General features: G+C 34.8%; 1 protein-coding gene across 3 annotated transcripts in view; it reads left to right on the top strand.

The window, feature by feature from the left end:
• DNAH12 (dynein axonemal heavy chain 12) overlaps positions 1-21,828 on the top strand; it is a gene marked incomplete at its 3' end in the record, with an annotated part of 68,468 nt that overhangs the window by 1,072 nt on the left and 45,568 nt on the right. The window contains exons 2-25 of one of the 3 annotated variants that reach the window (XM_083795236.1): positions 39-555; positions 1,137-1,300; positions 2,742-2,832; positions 3,124-3,150; positions 4,124-4,313; positions 5,453-5,528; positions 6,312-6,470; positions 7,123-7,318; positions 7,951-8,139; positions 9,234-9,384; positions 9,485-9,576; positions 9,846-10,024; positions 10,892-11,027; positions 11,938-12,063; positions 14,031-14,165; positions 14,715-14,908; positions 15,694-15,934; positions 16,924-17,109; positions 17,467-17,667; positions 18,831-19,025; positions 19,233-19,354; positions 19,520-19,802; positions 21,134-21,253; positions 21,664-21,820. In XM_083795236.1, the coding sequence (XP_083651362.1) occupies positions 553-555; positions 1,137-1,300; positions 2,742-2,832; positions 3,124-3,150; positions 4,124-4,313; positions 5,453-5,528; positions 6,312-6,470; positions 7,123-7,318; positions 7,951-8,139; positions 9,234-9,384; positions 9,485-9,576; positions 9,846-10,024; positions 10,892-11,027; positions 11,938-12,063; positions 14,031-14,165; positions 14,715-14,908; positions 15,694-15,934; positions 16,924-17,109; positions 17,467-17,667; positions 18,831-19,025; positions 19,233-19,354; positions 19,520-19,802; positions 21,134-21,253; positions 21,664-21,820 (3,613 nt within the window). In that variant the 5' untranslated portion in view covers positions 39-552. Of the gene's footprint in view, positions 1-38; positions 556-1,136; positions 1,301-2,741; positions 2,833-3,123; positions 3,151-4,123; positions 4,314-5,452; positions 5,529-5,558; positions 6,180-6,311; positions 6,471-7,122; positions 7,319-7,950; positions 8,140-9,233; positions 9,385-9,484; positions 9,577-9,845; positions 10,025-10,891; positions 11,028-11,937; positions 12,064-14,030; positions 14,166-14,714; positions 14,909-15,693; positions 15,935-16,923; positions 17,110-17,466; positions 17,668-18,830; positions 19,026-19,232; positions 19,355-19,519; positions 19,803-21,133; positions 21,254-21,663; positions 21,821-21,828 lie in introns of those variants that run through there. The other 2 variants (XM_083795237.1, XM_083795238.1) reach the window with 2 other exon arrangements.

Raw genomic sequence — 21,828 nt, 5'->3', positions numbered from 1 at the left:
TCGTCCCTCTCCCCGTCCCCGTTTTAATTCACTTTTAGGACGTAGCACTAATGTAGGAGGCGGCTCTGGCTTTCTGTTCCCCGGCGGGAACCTGAGGAAACGCACTGTCGAGTTTGGGCATCGTGTTTCCAGGGGAACCCTGCCGTGAGGCTGTGGGGATTGCCGTGCTTGGCTGCACGCAACACTGAAGCCCTTGCAGAAAGACATTCTTTTAGTGCACCTGAATCCAGTCATACATCAGTGTTTTTTCTATTTTCCAGTCCTTATACGAGGAGATTAACAAATTTTGTTTGCTAAATGTCTGTAACCGTGGTGGTTACTATTCTTTCCTCACCTCCTTTTCCTTGCTACACATCTTCATCCGGCCCCCTGACCAAGATTCCTACTTCAAATCCTTATCGGTCTCCACTCTCTTGTTGCACAGCCCAACTACTTCGCAAAACTGTGATCGCAAACCAAAACTCCTGTCTGTCTCTCAGACACACCACTTAGTTTGAATCCCATATCCACCCGCCCAAATTACAGCCCCCTGTGAAACCAACCGTAAATTGAATGGTAATTCACTCTGCACACACAAGCCAGGACTTAACCACATTCCTTCAACCACGTTAACACCTCACTTTTCTCTTGTTTTAGTAATCTCACTTTAGTCTTTGCTAACTCACGCTGAAGTTGCTTCTTACCTATTTGGGCCCCATATTCAGTAACATTGTTTGAGGCCACAGAACAGGAACTGTGAGACTGAGCTGTTTTGGTGCAGTCTGCCCAGGGCTGCGGGTTGATAGACTCATTTGCTGGTATCTTCTGTGCTTTGTACAGATGGTGGGTTAGCACCTGAAGAATTTTGTAACAGAACTTGACTCTTATGCAATGTACAAATCTTGAGTTAATGAAATGTACCATCATTTTCTACGATTGCAGACTTTGTATGTACCTTCTGTTGAACTTTGCAATTTTAGCATGTACTGTATTTTTCTGTTTTCTGAAACATAAATTTTCATATCTAAATTGTAGATATCCTTGTGGCTACCACATTTTGTGTCTTATGTAAATTCAATTTAATATATGCACCTGTTAAGTTGCTTTCTGGATATGAATAATTGTATTCTCATATTGCCTTTTTGTTATGGCTTTAGATGCTACACTCAGGTGGAGCACCTTCCAATAAAAAGACTTTGAGAACTTTGTTTCTTCCTACGGTTTTACCTTCAACAGTCACATCAGATATGTCACCATTACAGAATAAGCTACTGACATACCGAAGAAGCAAAGAACAGCAAGAGATGCTTAATCAATTACTGTGAGTTTCATGCAATTCAAGAAATGCTGAAGTTCAAATGAAAGAAACATCACAGTCTAGACATCAGGGAAATAATAATGGTGTTTGTTAATTTTAGTAGAAGAGCATTTGTTTGTTGGAATCTCTGATTGTTTTTATTTTACAGCACCTAAAATCCGATTGAGGTGTGTTTGTTGGGGCTAGTCGTGAGGAAAAAAATAACCTTCCAGTTTTGAACATTGTTTATGACAGGCTGCGAAAAACAATTCAAAGAGAATCAAAATCTGGATCACTTGTTTTCTTTTGTATGAGTGATCCAAATATGGGTCTCCTTCTAAAAGGCTTCTTTGTCACTAACCTTAGTGGATTTGCTCCTGAAGTTAGCGATCTGTGTTACTTGCGGAGGAGCACAGCTGCCAGGATGATAGGTAAATTTTTTTTAGAGGGCTGATTATTTCATATAATTTTCTGACTAGTGTATACTCAAGATTTAAAAGTGTACCTTTTTAAGTATACATGTACAATGTGAAACCAAATAGTATTTTAAACAGAAATATGCAAATATTATTATGCGAAATCTTTTAGTAGTGTGATTAAAGAGCCAAAAGTGTTCCTGGAGAGTATTTCCATACTGTATGTACTCCTGAATTCATTTTGCCCAGTTCAGTTCATTTGCATGGATAGAGGAGTTGCAATCTTAATTTCCTTGGTCTGATAAATTAAAGAGCCTGCAAGAAGGATCCACCTTGCTGAAAGTGAATAAGAAGTATATTTTTGCATGTGTATCTGCTCAGTAAGTTAACTGTACTGTTGCTCTGTTTCTAGCAGGGGGTTCTTGTAAGTATAATAGATCAGTAGGACTTTGCATCTTTTTGGCTTTTTCATGAAGTGTTAATATACGCGTATACTTGGAACTGGCAGTCTTACTTCTATTTGGGAGTTTTTTAGCTGAGTTATATTGAGGTGAAGCTGGAATACTCTTTGTAAGATATGCACAGGCTATATCCCAGAAGGATGGACTGAAATATTTTAATGCATAAGGTCATGCCAACGTTAACCTTTAAAGTTTTCTGATAGTTATTTAGCAATTTATAACCAGAGGCAGTAAAAAAGAACTAGGAGTTCTATTCTGTACATTATTTCTTGTTTCATAATACAGTTGGGCAAGATCTGTTGTAGTTTGTTGAGGAAAAGTACGATCCCAGCAGGAGCACTGGGCAATTGGTGAGACTGATCAAGATGTATATATAGAAATACATACGTATGTGTATATTGATTGTGATTAAGATAAATGTGGCTCTTTCTGTAAGAGAAGACAGAATATGCAAAAAGAGCCTCACTTTTTAGTGATCAGACAGTTGGCAAACATGAAAAAACAGGTTAGATCAATTAAAATAACTGCATTATTTTTAATATAGTATTTGTATTTTTTCTGAACTTCTGACTGTACATTTTACTTTAGAATTGATCGAGCTTTAAAAGTCTATTCTGAATCCATGGAAGAAAAATATCACAGAGTTCCTGCACCCCCTATCCCAGAACTACCTGCCACTGTGAGTGTGTATTTCTTCAGCATTATTGCCAATTTTATGCTTTGTTATTGGGCATTTATGCTCTTACTTCTCAGTATTTACTTGAAGATACTTCTTATCTCAGTTCTTAGTAATTCATAAATAGATTTATATGCACAAGTAGTCCTATTGAAATTGATACCTGTATATATACAGTTAAGTCTTTACTTAGGAATCATACCTGTTAAATTTAAAAATCAACATTTATATTTCTGACTTTTTTTTGTGTATATGTTCTTAATACATTAGGATTTTTTGTTCTTTTTTATACAGATGAACAGTGAGCAAAAACAACGACGAGTGAGTTAAATTCTTTCTTCTGCTTTTTTAAAGTGGAATAATAAATTATATCTATTCAGAAGAGTTGAGTATGTTGTGTGGAATTCGTATCTGTTAAACAGAAAAAAACTTTGCAATAGCCTTGTAGGGGGAAAAATGCAATCGAAGGCAAAAATGGGAATCCTTTCTTGTGATCCAGAAGGAAAGAGTTTTCTGTTACAGAAAGCATGTGTATGTCCAGCAGTAATTAAAGTTTTGATCTAAAATTTACTTAAGGTCATTACATAGAAAATATCCTATGAGGCTTCAGAGTTTTTTTCAGTTGAGGTCATAGATCATACTTTAGCCTTTACAAAAAGTAGTCTTTGACATTGTTCATTTGATTTCAACAAGGAATAAAGATGTGCGAATATTGGTATAATTTTTAAAATTGAATTGTGTATAGTTTTAAAAATAATTTATCTCTGAAAGCCACTTTCAACTTAAATTAACATTGAAATACTTGTGTTAAGTAACCTAAGGGAGCTTCTGTTTTTTTTTGGTCGATGTTAGGTAAACTCATTTTGAAGACAATATATATACCGTTTTATAACAAATGCATCACTCAAAAGCATAGATACCTATTTGTTTGGCAAAACAAAACCAAAAAAACACACCTATTTGTGCATACTCTTTGCTAGATGAATGTTTGTCCAAAGAACAGTAGTATGAACTTGGAACTCTTTTATTATCAGTCGGGAACTTCTTCAGAGAAACAAGGAAAATACTAAAAAGGTGCAATACTTCGTACTTGAGTACTAAGACAGGGAGACCGTTTTATCAGCTTGTGAGTAGCTTTTAGTGCACTACTGAGTGAATACTTAAAAGATTTGATTATGTCTCCCACCCATAGGTATAAAAAATGACAAATAAAAAGGAACTTCATTGTGAAACCTAATGTAAAAAAATATTTACACAGCCCATTATTAGACCTCTGATAATACTGTCCTTTCAGACCAACTATCTCTTTATGAAGAAGTGTGTGCAAAGTAACCCGGTGGTTCCCATTCAGCAGCAATGTCTAAAGTCTGTGCTTGCGCTGGTGCCACAGTCACTCATGGAAGGCAAAGACAGAGAGCTGTTAGTTGAAAAGCTTTTAGGGCAGATAATAAAGGACTTTGAAAAGAGCATGAAAAGATGTGTGGGTAAGTACCACAAGCTCCACAGTATTAATATTACTGTATGTGTGTGTATGTGTATATGTGTGTGTGTATATAATATGTAACAGCTTATAATGTGATATGTTATCTATGATAATAATATATATAGCACATGTGTATTATATGTACACACGCATATATATTATATAGATATTATAAGCTGTTACATATTCTCCCACAGAAAATATTTTTCTAGATTGTTCTTTCAGTGAGGCATGACTTCTGCAATTAGCCATTCATTTCTTTCATTTGGACTAGTAAAAAGTTATATAATCCTATCTTAACCAGTCTCAAGCTATGGCTCCGGCAAAGGCAGCTGTAGATTTCACACTCACGTCCGTATTTCATTAAGCCTTTAACCTTTTTATATAATTTGGTGCATGAATGTATGGCTGTTTTCTACTAAAGACAGTAGAATCTTTCTATGTACTAGTCATCCTTTATTTTTTTTTGCAGCTTTAAGAATAGCAGTTTTTTTAAGCTGTTCGTCCACAAGTACATGCATAATTTTTCTGATGCTGCTTTCTCTCATGAATAAGATCCCAATGAAAATTTGCAAAGATAATTAACTATTTTAGAAATTACTCACAACTCATCTGAAATTTTAAACTTTTAAAAGAGATTCATAAACTTGAATTTTGAAAGTGGATTCCCTTGAATTCATGTCTTAACATCTTTATTTACATCTTTAATATCTGAAAACTAAAATTTAGCCATTTTTTGTCAATATTTTAGTGAAGGGTTGATCTTTTTTAAAACACCAATTAAAAAGATCAACAATTTAAACTGTGACCAACTTTATAATGTCATCAGTGGGATAATTATAGTATCCCACTATATTTATATGTAAAAAAAATGCCATTAATACCTGATTATTTAAATACTAGTTTATCTAGTGAATAAGGGACAGAGTGGCTGGAAGTTAGCCACCTGATTCTGTATGGGTATTTTCAAAAGCTGTGATTTTGAGCTACCTTTGGGAGAATGATTTTTTGCAGACTTGGATGTACAGTTACCTTTCCATCCCATTACGTGTGTAGGCCAACATGGAGAATGACAGAGGAAGTACAGTGCCTATTGAACATGCTCATACATTTATTGATTTTTACTTTTTTTCTTCGTAGTGCGAAGTGTTCTTATTAAGCCAGATGTAAAAGGGCTTGAATACGAAGAGGAGGCACCTTTGCCTTTATCACCTTTGTGAGTGGATTAAATTAGCAAATTACCCATAGGCAAAACACTCGGTTGCGTGTGAGAAATTCTAATTGAGCTGCATGAACAGAGTTATGGTATAATATTAATCCTGGAGACCCTTAATGAGGTGTTTTTTTCTGTTCATAGTGGATTTTATATCTGAAGTTCAGAATTACAAAGTTGACAATGTTTTAATGCTTTTGCTACAGTTACACTGAGTAGAACCAATGAGTGCAAATGAGACTTCCAGCCCTGAGAGCCTAGATACTAAAGTTGCTTCTGGAATGAAGTGTGTCCAGGCAGGACACTTTACCCACAGGCAGCAACATCATGCAGTAGGTTAACATGCTGAAACTGCATCCAGTGCCAAGGTTTCATTTGGCCTTGGTGCTATGGGGTGAAACCTTGAGACCAAATGCAAAGTAGAAGAGGAATTGAGGTAGACAGAATATAATTATCTGAATTGTACAATTTCTGGAACATTAGAACATCTGCCACCTAAACGTTGATGATAAATACTTCCTGTTAGCAGTTTATTGAAGTTTGAAGTTTACATTGATAGAGCTTCTGGAGGAGCAGGTGATTTGAAAATACTCTGGAGTATAAAATCATGGATGATTAGACAGATTATGGCTTCCACAGCATTATACTGAGGATGTATGTATGGCACTTAAGTAAATGTTTGTTTTCATGAATAAGGTTTTTGATACTTTTGTTTATCTGTAAGAATGTTTTACTCGAGTATTACTTGAACTCCACTTGTGTTTGTTTGTTTGTTTGTTTATTCAGGGGCCTAAATTTTTCTAGACCATGGCATAACAGTTTTATCCACGCAAAAAATCGGATCCTTTCTAACTTGCATATTCTTCACCCCACAATGAAAACTTTACTGGATTTTGGTTATTCAGCATTTTCTACCTTTCTTATAGCGGATTTTTCAAGTTTCAGGTAAAGTCTGTTTTGGTGAATTATTAACCGATAGATTTTTGAAGCTGGTAAACAAAAGAGTTTGTGCATTTCTATTACTTACTGTGTTTTGGGGCTTTTTTCTATAATAAATTTGTTCAATCTGTCATTTAAAGTTCTTTGAGCAGGTTACTTTGTGCTCATAGAATCATAGTGTTGTGTTGTCACAACTTTGTGTTGTCACACATTTAATTTAACTTTTCTTCTAAGCATAAATATTTTACTTGCCCTTAAATTTCTGGTAATATCAGCTGTTTCGGTTGATGTTTTATCTGTAATTCTGTTAAGGTCCACTCATTATTTAGTTAATGTCAATGCCATGATCTCCATGAAACTCTGGTTTAAGTGGATCATATTTCTTATTCTTACTATTTTTCATCAGTTATTGAATTTTATTTTTAATCTTGGAACTTCATTGTCTTTACCTCATTTTTTTTCTGGTAACTGTTCTTCATTTTCTAAGGTTTGAGGTATTGTTTTTTTTCTTTTAAGACTGCAGAAGTGGTACTTAGGTTCCCACTCTGCTTACTGCTAAGAAAGAATGTGTTTCTAATACAGTATAACATTAGTATTGCTTCACTCCTTTTTTTTTTACTATTTTCTGTATACAGTAGGCTGCAATTTTCTTTTGTAGATTGAAGGGGCCAATTGACTGTGAATCTTTAAAGACCGATGTCTCTTTATGCTGTTCAAAAGCAGAAGAGAAGATACTGAATACATGGTATCAAAGAGTTATCAGCCTCTTCGCTCAGAAGGAGGCATTGAATAGTATAAACTTAGATCAGGTTGACTCTTTTTACAACTGTGTGGCTACGCTCATGATTAATCAGGTAAATATGCTTCCTCCTTGTGATTAACTTCATGTGAAGTGTAGGGGGGTTTTGAGTTTACCGAAAATTAACAGTCCTTTAACATCAAGTTAACTTGAAGCATCTGTTGTTTACATTGTTCTGTTTATGAATATAATAATCAGTGGGAATATCTAAGTTCAGCATTTCAAGAAGGCAGACATTTTTAGGATCAAACCTTTATTTACTCTGTAGAAAAATAAAGGAAAATATTCTAATCAAATTATTGTCATATTAAAAAAAACACAGCACATCAAAAACCAAACAGAAAAAACAAACACCAAAAAAACCACCACCGCATTTAGAGGAAAATGCATTCCATTTATTTCATTTATATTTAAGGCACATATTACTAATAGACTTACTTTTGTAGCAAGAATAGATGCATGGACTTTACTGAAGTGTTTGTGTACATGTTTATTAGTTTGCGCTCTTAAAGGGTTGAGACTAATACCCACTGAAGTCATCAGAAAGATTCATACTACTTCAGCTATCTATGAATCAGGCCAAAAGTACTACAACGAATGGAAAACCTGATTTACTGAATGAAGGGAAGGTGGGATGGGGCTCCCTGTTCTTTCAACTAGTAATAGGAGATATGTTTTATGATCTAGCTGAAAGAATTCTTGAGAAGAAATGTTGAAGCATTTGTGAAACTTTTTGATCCTGAAGACAGAAGTCGTCTGCCTTTATTTAAGATGGAACTGATTCTTGATGAAAAAAAAATGGAATTTTATCCAAGCTTCCAAGACCTGGAAGAAGCAATTCTGTTTATAGTGAATCGTATAGGACAGACTCTCCAGGTATGCTTTTATCTTTATTTAAATATGTAAGTGCTAAGCAGCTCAGCATGTGTAGATATTAGTAATTTAGGATGACGACTATGATGGTAATGAGAAGCAGAATGCATCTCCTGATAATTATTTTCCCTGAGGATTCTGCAGGTCTTATAATGAATCGTGATGCTCAGCAGAACTCTAGGCTCTGAAACTCATTTTGCTATTCCTTGTTCATGAAAAATTGGCACATTTGCTACTGGTTGTTTTAGTCTGCTGTTTTAAACTGCAAAACTGTGTATATGTCCACAAATGAATAGTCGGTCTGTTCATTGAATAGAAATCAGTCTGAAAACTTAACCAGGAAGGAAAGCTAGCTAGAAGATAACCTTTTATATATTTTTTTTTCTTTTGTATGTTTAGAAAACCTGGAGGTGCTTTAAATACAAATAGACACACTTAACAATTTATTTATGTATTTTTTAAGGCATGTCTTTTTAACACTGAAAATCAAGTAGTTTTGCAGTGTATACTGTGAACTAATATTTTGCATAGAAATATCTCTAACACCTTATTTATGTGTGATGATTTACCATAAACTTGCATTAATAATTAAGATCCACAAAGAAAAACAAAGAAAATCAGAGTTGATATGCCTTGCTTAAAAAAAAAAAAAAAGGCACCAAACAACTAGTATATACAATACCTAAGGATTTATATTATAGGAACCAATCTGTGACGCAGGGAAGGCAAGCCTTTTCTAGTGGCTTTTAAGTGTATCCCTGCAAACTGAGTATTGGCCTTTAATCATATGTGATAGCACTTTCAGAAAAGTGTTTTGGATTTAGTTGTGTTATTTTGCATGTAGGACAGAATTCCAATTTATGTAAGATTGGATAATGTAGTTAATTTTTGTCCATCTTACATGTTTCTTGTTAAGCTTCTTGAATCTGGAGGAGTTGTTCTAGGTCCGTGTCACGTGCCTGGCCTTAATTGTGATTAGGGTCTCATACTTTTCTGATATAGTGTCTTCTGGAGATTGCATTTTACTTTTAAAATAAATGTATCCCTGTATTGCTTTTATATTTAAATTAAATAATCAGAAGTTGCACTTCTATTAGAATGTCCAAACAGTACATTCTTGGCTAGCGGGAGACACTACTTGTCTGGACACTGAGCTTCCTACTCACGTCATATCATGGGCCGCATCTACACTGAAAAGCTCTATCAAAGGCAACTTAGAAGGTCCAAAGGAATATTTTGAAAACTATGGTGAGTGATAAAAGAGTATGTTTAAATAATGGCTGTGTTACTTTGAAATAAGTAACTTACTGTACAGTGTGTTATAAAATGTGTATTTCTCAAATTGCAGTTGAAAAGTATGGCTGGCTTGTGGATGGAACTGCACAGGCACGTGTAGAAAGATTTGAAGCAGAACAACACAGTTTTGGTGAATACACTGCTGTAAGTTTTTATTTCTACATTTTGTAAGTAATATTTACTGTATGTATAGCAGTAATAAAAAGGGATCAGAGAATAACAGGTATTCAGCCTTTAGCTAAAAGTCATGTTGACTGCCTCCAAATGTACAAAATAAGCTTTTTCTTTCTGTAGAAGTGTATGTGGTAAATAGAAAAAATGAGTATTTATTTTCTCGGATGTGTAATACTTTTTCATTTAGCCAACTATTTAAATAACAGCCCTGCAATGTAAAATCTAATGTTCTTTTGAAGTTCATAGATGAATTCTTCACCCTCGAGAAGGAAATCTTGAGTTTACCAGAGATGGCTTATTTTCCAATGATCTGTTTGAATTGTGAGGATTTAAAGCAAGGTTTGGCTAGTAGTGCAAACACCTTTGCAAAAATGTTGATGGACAAAATAGTTGCAAATTACAGAGAGGAAAATGAAAAGTAAGTAGAATTTTCTGTTTGTGAACGTTATGTGTGCTAAATCCATAGTGGAAATATTTAGAAGAAATGCAAAAATACCATACTCTTTTTAATGAAGGCTCTTGGCTAAGTAAAAATTTCATGGAAGTTGCTCCAGCTGATGCATTTTTTCCTCTGCTCTAGGCTTAAAAACTAGTACAGGAAATTATTATTAAGCTTGGATAATGGGAGAGCTAAAAGATCAAAGGGCTTCATTACTACTACGGCTTTTTAAGTGTGAAATACAGTAGTACAGCACTGTCAAAGACTGGATGGATTCTTGTATTACATGATAGATACCTCTAGGCTTTCATAGATAATGCTAGATAGTAATACTAATGGATTCTAATGGTTAACTTGCAGGTATAGATTAGATCATTAGTGAAGTCATATTAAATTGTTCAGTTAAAATGGACAAATTATAGTCCTGTTTTACAGTGATTCCATATTAGCAGAATGAAAGAATATGTACTAGGGATGTGTTTGAGTGTGTGCTAATGATACTGTGCTTAAGTTACTTAAGTACTTTACATACTTATGAAAAATAATTGAAGCATTTGTTGCAAAAGAATACCCCAAATTCAAACAAACCTATTATTGTAAGTTAATAAATAGTATTTTGCTAGGCTTACTTGTTCATATTCTCTATTTAATTTCATATATTTAATTTCATAAAGTAATGGAGCTGTACAGGGGTAATACTTAAAAGACAGTGATTTGAACTTTAGTTCTATTCAAGCTGAACTAAAATCTTAAAAAGTTTTTTAAAATCTTTAAGTCTTTAAAATCTTTAAAAAGCCAAACTAAAATATTAAAAAATTGATAATTTATGTAAAAATTAATTTATAGGATATGTAGAGAATTTGAAACAATTAAAGAACGTGCATTAAAAGTTCCTGAGACCACAGAGGAAATGATGGAAACAATAGCTTACATAAAGGAGGTCAAAACCAAAGGTGTTCAGGACCTCTTGCTAAGGATCAAGGTAAATGACTATTCTTTCATTCTTATTTTTTACCAAACGTGCTGGTGTATACAAATACAGAATTCATTCTGGAGTGCAGAGAATTTAGTCTAGTCTTATTGCGTGTATTAATAAACTGTACCCTCAGTGTTGCTTCATATTAAAGTGGAAAGTTCTGCTCATTCTTTGACATATGCCTTTCTTTGAGAAACAACCTAGGCTTGTGATTCCGCATTCCCATGTGTTCTGCACATCAGTGAGGAAATGCAGCTTTTGATAAAATAAAGCAGACTGAAAGGCATTCAGGTTATTGGTTGTGCCTAGAAAGCTATTTCAGGGCTGCTTAAAAAATCTATTTCTGTAAAAGCAAAGATAATTTTAAAATTATTACTTTAAAAGTAAAGATAATTTTATGTATAATAAATCATGGCTTTGAACACACAAGAAGCAATTTGCTATTTGAGCAGAACATAAATGATGATACGTTAGCACTAGTACCACATGTGTGCTTGGAGAACAAACCTGGAAAATCGTGTAAGGTGTGTGTCAGCCAAAAACATTATTGGATAAGAACCTCTGTGCTTTATTATACATGAGGATGATGTGCATCAGATTTTCTGGTTTGGTAATACGGCTTTAAGGATAACATATTTATGTTGCATAATGTTATAAAATGATATCTGAAGATTTCACACTTATATTAAGTGGTCACAGAAGTCATATTTAGAGAAAGAAGTTCATGAAGGGGGCAGGGATTTGAGTAACTTTTTACATATTTTGAATGTTCATATTCAATTGCCTGACATAGCTCTAAATTCTGAGAAGTCCATGAAATGTAGATTCCTATTGCATCATTGTAGATCATTTTTTTCCTACCTTGTGTCTTAAATAGGCCTATGATACATAAAGTTCTGTGATATGTCTATTATAGGAGTGCTGTTGGCAAATGAATTACTTCTTAGATGTTTTTTTATTTGCTCCTGAAGACATTGCACTGAATGCAACAGTTCTTCTATGGCCAAAGAAGATTGACCCTATTTTTGATGAACATGATAATGTAAGGGTATTTTCTTTGTTTATGGTATATTTTGACTTGTTAGATTTTTCACTTTTCTTGAGCTATTTATTTTTTCAGCAGCTAGATATATCTGTACATATAACATGAACCTTACTCATTTTGAAGAGCTTAAATAATGCATTTCCAGGTTTTTATATCAAAAGAGGGCTTTTTGGAGTAATTTAAAAATGCAGAAAATTGTCATTGCAGCTTAAAACACTCAACAAATCCTAATATCTTAATTTGTTTGTGCTCAATACTACGTAATTCATAGGAATGTAAAAAATTACTACAATGCAATTGACTGTTACTGAAAATATAACTGCCAGCCCTTAATAACATTTGTTAGTAATGAACGGTAGGAATTGTGTTACTTAGGTAGCTATCACTAATAGAAAATACACGACATCTACAGTTACAAAGAGAACATTAGATTATTAGATTACTTTTTTTTTCTTTTTTTTTTTTCTTCCTCTGGTCTACATTTGTCTTGCTAGCATTCTTTCTCTCTGGCTAAGATATAGTAAGTCAAGCCTTTTGGTGTTCTTTTTTCTCTATGTAGTAATTGTGTAGAATTTGTCCTTGGATTTATTAATGACTTTTAGAAATGGCATTTAACATTTTTTATAAAAATAGCAATACCTTTTAAATATCACAGTTGAGGATTTCTCTTCCGCTATGTTTGATTTCCATACTACAGAATATGTCCAAGGATATTGAATATATCTCTAACTTAAAATATACCCAGACAGTGAGATTGTCTGATAACATGCAAACAAAATATTTTACATTAATGTAACACCCCCCCCCCCCCCAAATGAGTGGAATTAATTTTATACTTGTACACAGAGAATTCATGACGCTTGTTCAAATTATTTTAATGAAAATGTTGCTACAGAGTGTATCTGACTTATTAATGGGAGTCCCTCAGAAGTGTATCTCTCGGTAGCTGACTATCTGGCAACTTGCATTATGCTAGAACTTAAGGAAAAGAATATTTTTACAACAGATCTTCACGAGTCTGCAAGTTTGAATTTTATACTGCTATAAGTCCATTCCTCATAGAATCCCAGCATCATAGAACGGACCCTTAAAATTCATCTAGCCCAACCTCCCTGCTGAATGGGATCTTTCACTAGATCAGGTTGCTGAAAATCCTGTCCAAACCAACTGTGAACATTTCCAGTCATTGGGTACCCACAACTTTTCTGTGCAACCTGTTGAGGTGTCTCACCACCTTCATTGCGGAAAATTTTGTCCTTATATCCAATCTAAATCTACCCTCTTTCAGTTTAAAACTGCTGCCAATCATACTGTAATGCAGTTGAAAAGGACTGGTTCCCCTGGAGAAGTTCTGTTTGTCCTTCACAATTTTTGTGTGGCGGTAGTATTCTTGTCTTAGCAGATCTCCTTTGCAGAGATTGATTTCTTAGTTGATACCTTAAAAGTAACCCACTTTTGTGCAGATCCTGTGCTTTAGAGTTTTCTTGTGTTCTATAATTTCTGCCTTTTATAGCAGTAGATACATGTGGGATAGCATTGGCCTTCAACAACTGTAGATGTCTCCTTTTTTGGCAATAAAGCATTGAATCCTAAAGATGAGAATCTCTTTATTCTTTGCTGTAATACATCTGGTCTTTATGGTGTCAACATTTACCCTGTGCTGTAGCAATTGGAGCTTCCCTATCTTTTTCTGAAGGAGTCCTTCATGCAATTCTAAGTGCTATGATTGTTGAGGTACGGGTTCCACATTACCATACAGAGGCTGCACACACTTAAATGGGACATACAGGAAGCAACTCATCAAGAAATGTGTTTATTTTAAGGGTAATAACTTATCTGTATCATTTATTTCCTGCCTGTGCTAAATATTTAATTTAGACAGCACTGTGTATGTTAATTATTGTGGGGATTTACAACCGCTTCTGCATTGCTTTTTACTATAAAAACAATTACCTGTTTTGTAGATGATTGAAGAGTCCAAAAGTAAAGGAGAACAAGAATTAATACAGAAGTCTGAGAAACTGATGGTGGAATTAGAAAAGCTGACACATTCTGTAACAGAATTTGAAGAATACTCAGAACTGGACTGCATGCAACAGGTATGACCAGCATTTAGCGTGAAATGGATAGAAATGTTCTGTATGTTTAAAACACAGGGGTCCTGGAAGGAATTTAGAATTAAGTAATCAATTCTGTTAGCAAATGTGAACTACAAAGTGTATTACCCTCTTGCCACAATGTCAAAACTCATTAAAAGCTCTACCCCCACCTGTCTGTTTTCTTGGGCTATACTGGTAATAACATTTGACTCAAATGAAAGTTTACTATAAAATTGTGCTTAAATTAGCTGATAGGTTCCTTCCCCTTGGGAGGAAGCTGCAGGCTGCCATGAGGCCTCCCCTCAGCCTGCTCTGCTCTGGGCTGAACAAACCAAATATGCCAGGAGCAGAATCCAGCATTTGTTCTTAAATTTCATATGTCTGGTGATTGCCCAGCACTCTATCAAGATTTCTCTGCAAGGCCTCTCTACCCCTGGGGGAGTCAACAGACAAAAATACGAAGACTTACTATGTTTTGATGCTTTATTTTGATAGCTGTTCAGAGTATAGCTTAGTTATTTCTCAAGACATTCAATTATTTGATTTCAGTATGTAGCTGACCTGAGAGCATTACAGAAACGCATACAAGAGGCAGATGAAACAGTAGCTCATATTAATAAAGAAGAGACTCTGTTCAAGTGGAAATTGAGTGACTTCCCACTCCTCAGCAACTTAAAAGTTGATATTGAACCATATCAGAAACTCTTCCAACTTATACTGAAATGGCAGCAAACACAGAAGAGGTATTTCAATATTATATACTTGAGGGTAAATGAGGGAGAGTGGACAAAATACTCATGCTATTTTTGTTCGTGTCAGATATAGAACATGCCATTTGTTTTCTTGTAAGCTTTTATCAGTTGCTAGAAATCCAAGTTTAATGGTACTATAGTTTATATATTAGGGTTGTTGTTTTTAATTCAGTTAGAAAACATCTGTGGTTTTTTTTTAAATGCAATACAAATAAGTGTATTTCATATTGGATTCTAACTGTATTGGTCACACTGGTAAGTCTATAAATAAGACATGTTCTGCTAAAGAAATGTATTGGAACAAAAAACATGGTTAGGTATGAGCCATTTTGTATGCCAGAAGAGGAAGAAGTTTAATTAGGAAGGTCACAGTCTGCATGTAATGAAAACCATAATTTATCTAATGTCCTTCCAAAGTGCCATGTAGATGTGCTCAGATGATTATGTTGCTCTCCAGTGGTTAGATATTACGACAAAAATTGTAATATGACTCTAAATTAAGTGAGATTTCTTACCAGTTCTTGCATTCTTTCAATAAAACTAAACAGTATTAATCTTTTTTGAGAGCAGGACAGAAATACACAGAAGAGCATGATCAAGCCACCCTTAGTAGTGCGTTAGAATTTTGTGTAAAATGATGGTAACTGGAAACAAGAGCTTTACTCTCATGTAAATAACTATTAAATTAATCTGACTCATTTGTGTTGCAAAACAAAATGTTAAATGTTTGTGGAGTACGTTTTCTATTCTGTTTTTTAACTTGGTTTTTTTCTCAGATGGATGGATGGTGCCTTTTTGGAACTAAATGGGGAAAGCATGGAGGCTGAGGTTGATGATTTTTCTCGAGAGATATACAAAATGTCAAAACTCTTCCAACAAAAACAGAAGAAAATTCAGCAGGAGTTGAAAAAGACATCACAACACAGAACTGTAGAAGAGAAGAAAGGAGAAGAAATAAAGGCAAATCCAACTCTTACAATGTGTTCTTCAGTTCTTGAGCAGATTAAAGACTTTAAGGTAAAAATAAAATGGCGAGGGTCATTAATATTTAATGCTAAGGGACAAATCCTAAATTAATTACTCAGTATGGGTAAATGCTGCAGTGTCAGAGTTTTCCTCTTTAAGTTAGGATATTGATGTTTCATACAAGTAAAACTCATTTAGAACTACTAACTCTTCTAGTAAGTTGGATGGTGCACCAGGGCCAAATTTCTTCTGATCTCACACAAATGTTCAGAGACGCAGGAGGGCAAAACCTTTCCTCTTCCATTCCGTCCAGCAGGGCCTCAAAAGGAAGGCCAGATACCAGAAAGCTACTGCTTGTTTGAGTAATAGTTATGGCTATGCAATTTTTTTTAAGAATGTCTGTTAAACTTGCATTGATTAGACCCTAGATGAACTAGTGTACAAGGATTTACTCTTTTGCTACTCTGTGTTTGTGGACATCTAAATCTAGTCACGGGAAACTAAAGAAAAATGCTTGAACCTAAGCACCCTGAAGTATCCTCTGTAAGTTATTTCTTCTTCCTATTGTGATAGAGAGAGCCAGAGCTCCGAATCACCATGCCTATATTGTACTGTCACATTTATTTTAATAGGATTGTAGATTTTTTAGCAGTTTTAGGGATGTGGACAGTTAAAGAGTGAATGCATACAGGGGAAAAGTGTTTTGGGGATTCAGGGAAACATTTAAGAATGTAGTTAAGAATTTTGACCTGGGACCATGTATTATATTAAGTAGAAGTCTGATTTAACATAACATAGTTGAAATTTTGTTCCTTTTCACTTTCTTGCCAAGACCTTTGCTTCATAGTATTATATTTCTTCTCCAGTAATTTAATGCAATTATTTAGGAATGGAATGGATATGTCTGCACTTTTCAGAAAAGACTTTTCATGTCATCAGCTACTGCAACAGAATTTTAAATGCAAAACAAGGATGAGAAAAAAGTTGAGAAATAATGCACATTGCAATGTTTATGTTATAAATGTTTTTTCCTCAATTAGGAGAATATTCCCACTGTGAATGTCTTTTGTAACCCTGGCATGCGAACTCGGCATTGGCAGCAGATGTCAAATATAGTAGGATATGATTTAACACCAGACTCTGGAACTACCCTGAGAAAAGTTTTAAAGCAGAATCTAGCCCCTTATTTGGAAGAATTTGAAGCTATAAGTGTGGGTGCGAGTAAGGTAAGCATGGAGATTTGATAGTGACAAATATAATGTCAGGTCACTTTGTGCTGGCTTTTATGACCTGCTAGACTTTTTGCCTTTGCTCTTATATTAAAGAGATTTGGTGAGACTTTGGCCCATTAAAAGATATCTGTGAGTGTGTAAACATTTTTCTTTCACGTTACGTTCTTTGTATTTCCTGAGGGTACTGCTTTCTATGCACTAGAAAGTGAATTACTAAGAAAAACATTAAAAATAACTTATGCTGTTAGATCAAAATAGTTTATTCAGCTCAGTAAGATTATGTACTGAATTAATCAACCTGAAAAAAATAATAAAGTAAGTAGAATAAATTATTTTCTTTTCATATGGTAGGAATTTTCCTTAGAAAAAGCAATGCATGCCATGATGGAAACCTGGGATTCGATTTCCTTCAATATGACTGTGTATCGTGAAACTGGTGTTCACATTCTGTCTGCAGTGGATGAGATTCAAGCCATTCTCGATGATCAGATTGTGAAAACTCAGACAATGAGGGGATCGCCTTTCATTAAACCATTTGACAAAGAAATCAGAGTATGATGAGAAAAACATACTTTTTTTTCCATTTTGATTTGCCTAATAACTGTAATGCAAGAGTAAGCCAACAGTGTTACAATATTATTATTTGATGTTAGTGAAATGCATTATTGTTTCTTCAGCAAGATTCTTTGGAGTTCATTTAAGTCCTTCCTACATTATTTCTCAGTGTTGCAGTTCCCTCTACATCTCAAGTTTTGGTTCCTCTCTTTTGCCATTCAGATACAAGTGCAACCAAAAAAACTTTGGTTCACATACTTTGAAAACTGCTGTTTCATTTATGGTCTTTAACTTTGCTTCTTAATATCTTCAAAGTAAGATTTCATTATTGTTCAAATAATCGACATTTAGTGATGTAGTCCTTGAGTTTTGGAATCAAATTTTGAACTATAGTGTTTACTTTTGGGCAGGGAAACTTTTGGAGGGCTGGGAAAATTTTTCTTTTTTTTTTTTTTTTTTTTACATCAGGCCTCAGAACAATGATGGGATCAATTTACAGCTGCTTGTCTATTTGCAGAGATAGAGTAGTCTTTGTGGTGCTAATGCTTTGTCTGCTGTCAGGAGAGAAGGTGGTCAATTTGCTATGCAGTTACCCTCTCTAATTCCTTCTATTTGTTTAGAAACAGGTGATTCAGGCAGGGCCAGTTAACATGTAATAATCCTGTAAAGGGTACTTATCCTTTACAGACAGCCTCTTCCAGAGTCATCAGCTATTGTCTACTTTTGAGACAGGATACTGGTCTGGCTGGATTGGTCCTCTGATCTAGTGATCTTTCTGGTATGCTTGTCCCTACTATAATTCAGCTGCAAACCAAGAGCTCCTTGCTGTGGGAGATGGAATATAATTTGTCACTGGTAACCTCCAGGGTGTTACTGAACCAGTAAGTTATTAAAAGATCGTAACACTGAAGTGATAACTGCATTTTGGGAAATTCATTTCCAGATATATTAAATTTCTGAACTCCTTTGGCCATCTATATAAGTGAAAGAACCTAAATACTCCTAAATATTTTTCCATTATTTTGCAGACTGCTAGACAGTTTTGTTTAATTTCCTTCTTGGGAACTAGAGCATCACAGTGTCCTCTTTTCCTCTAATTATTCTCTTTAATACTATTTGCGTGGAAATATCCATGTAACATTCTTTAAATATTTATTAAGGAATGGGAAAATCGCCTAATTCAAATTCAGGAGATAATTGATGAATGGCTGAAAGTGCAAGCACAATGGCTTTATTTGGAACCCATTTTTTCTTCTGAGGATATCATGCAACAGATGCCAGAAGAGGGGCGTCTCTTTCAGACTGTTGATAAAAACTGGAAGGATATTATGAAATATTGTGCCAAAGACCCAAAGGTAAGGAAGAAAGACTGTATTAAAAAGAAACAGTAGTTTCTCTGTTTCTTTTTGGCATTGTTTTTGTTTATAGAATATACGATGATCAGCTACGTTAGCTGCCTAGGCTTTCTAGGAATAAAACAATGTTGTACCTTAGTTGAGCAACTTTTGCTGTGCAAAGTATCTTATTTATAACTTACAGTTTGCATGTGTTTGTTATTACAGGTTCTTGTTGCTACTTCCTTGCTAGGGTTGTTGGGGAAGCTTCAGAACTGTAATGAGCTTCTTGACAAAATCATGAAAGGGCTTAATGCTTATCTTGAGAAAAAGCGTCTCTTCTTTCCCCGGTACGATGTGCTTAGGCTATTTCAAAAACAAAAGTTTTGAACATTTATATTGTTGTTCAGTAAGGTCGGCCTTTAAAGTAGCTTGATAATTCAGTTAGCTTCCTTTCTTTTTTTTTACGTTTTTTTTTTTACTCTTTTTTTTTTTTGTTCTCAATCTTTTTCTAGCTTCTTTTTCTTGTCTAACGATGAAATGTTGGAGATCCTATCAGAGACTAAAGATCCTCTCCGAGTTCAGCCTCACTTGAAGAAGTGTTTTGAAGGCATTGCTAAGCTACATTTCCTTCCCAATCTGGATATTAAAGCAATGTATAGTTCCGAAGGAGAATGTGTTGAACTGATTTCAAAGATTTCTACTACTGAAGCTCGAGGTGCAGTGGAGAAGTGGTTAATTCAAGTAGAAGATATTATGCTGAAGAGTGTACATGATGTTATTGCTAAGTCAAGAATGGTATGGATTTTGTAGTATGTTTTTTGTAATAATTTAATAACAATGGCACAAAGAGAAATAGACCTTTATTTTAAGGATGTCTCTTGGCTTCCTAAAATTCTTACTGATCACAAGTGTTCATATAGATGAAGTTAAGGCACCAGGAACGAGTTAACATGACTTGCATTTATAGTGAGTTAAGTAAGAGTTTACTTTGAATAAGAATTAAGTTGTTTTCCTGTAACAGTGGATTTAATCTTTTTTCTTTTTTTTTTAAAGATTCACAGCAATACGGTGTTTCTAGGATATATAATTTGAAGTTAATGAATTATTTAGCATTTTTTATTTAACTAGAAGTTAGAAATAAATAAAACATTTACAATATGCTTGCTCCCTCCTAAAAGAAAATCATTTACCGGAGTATTTATATAATATGGAAAGAGAAGTACATGAATCTTAAAAATTATTTGATAACAAATTGCAAATCTAAAGGGAAGAAGGCATTTAAAAGATAATTTGGACTTGGAAAAAAAGAATAGATTGTTTTCAGCAAAGAATGTTAATAGGATCACAATATATGCTTCTGTATTATAAAAATACAAAATACAAAATACAAAATACAAAAATACAAAAAAAACATAGAATGGTTTGATTTGGATGAGACCTTAAAGATCATCTAGTCACAAGCCCCCTGCTGTCAGCAGGGACACCTCCCACCAAACCAGGTTGCCCAAAGTCCCATCTAACCTGGCCTTGAACAATTCCAGAGATGGGGCATCCACAACTTTCCTGGGCAGTCTGTTCCTGCACCTCAGGACCCCCATAGTAAAGCATTTTTTCCTTATATTTAATCTAAATCTACAGTCTTTTACTTTAAAGCCATTACCCCTTGTCTGTTGTTACACTCCCCGCTGAAGAGTCCCTCTTCAGTTTTCTTGTAGGCCCACTTTCAAGTACTGGTAGGCCACTAAGGTCTCCCAGGAGCCTTCATTTGTCCAAGGTGAACAACACCAACTCCATCAGCCTTCTTCATAGGAGAGAAGCTCCAGCCATCTGATCATCCTCGTGGCCCTCCTCTGGACTCACCCTAACAGGTCCACATCCTTCCTGTGCTGGGGGCTGCAGAGCTGAATGCAGGGCTCCAGGTGGGGTCTCATGAGAGTGGAGCAGAGGGGGAGAATGACCTCCTTCAACCCGCTAGCTGCACTTCTTTTGATGCAGGCCAGGATACAGCTGGCTTTCTGGGCTGCAGGTGCACATTGCCAGCTCTTGTTGAGCTTTTCATCCAGCAATACCCCATTATTTAAGTATGCACTGACACTGTATTGGTACACTGTATTTATCTCTTTCAGGCATATCTAGAGACAGAGAGAAAAAGTTGGGTTCTGGAGTGGCCTGGACAAGTAGTTTTGTGTGTGTCTCAAATGTTCTGGACAAGTGAGGTACATGAAGTTCTTTGCAATGGACCAGAGGTACTATGTAATGCATATTTTATTTTATTTTTAAATTTTTATTCATTTTTCATTTCAGCTGATGTATTTTGCCTAGTTAAATCTTCTCTTTCTACAATCAAAATTAAATTTGATAAAACATCAGCATATGAGTTTGATATGCATGAATATCTGTAAAGTGATTTATACCTTTGATTCAGGTACTTGAATACTCTTGTTTAGAGCAAGCCTGGATTAAAATGTAGTTTTGGAACATACATGAAAAACTGTGATTGAGAGAAAAGTTGATGCAAAAAAAAAAAAAAAAGATGATGTATGAATATATAGGTTTAATAAGCAATCTCCATTAAGGTATTTAGTTACTGTGAAGAAGTCTGGAACACTTGAAGCTGTCATATACTCAGTTTCATAATTACCTTTGTTTTTCCCAGGGGTTAAAGGATTACTATAATACACTTCAGCTTCAACTTAGTGATATCGTAGAACTGGTAAGAGGAAAACTTTCAAAGCAAACAAGGACTACACTGGGTGCCTTGGTTACTATTGATGTTCATGCTAGAGATGTCGTCATGGAAATGATTCGAAGTGGTACTTCT

The sequence above is a fragment of the Anser anser genome, assembly GCF_964211835.1.
Source record: "Anser anser genome assembly, chromosome: 12".
NCBI lineage: Eukaryota > Metazoa > Chordata > Aves > Anseriformes > Anatidae > Anser > Anser anser.
The sequence above is the reverse complement of the archived record's forward strand: the minus strand, read 5'-3'. Positions and strand labels throughout refer to the sequence as shown.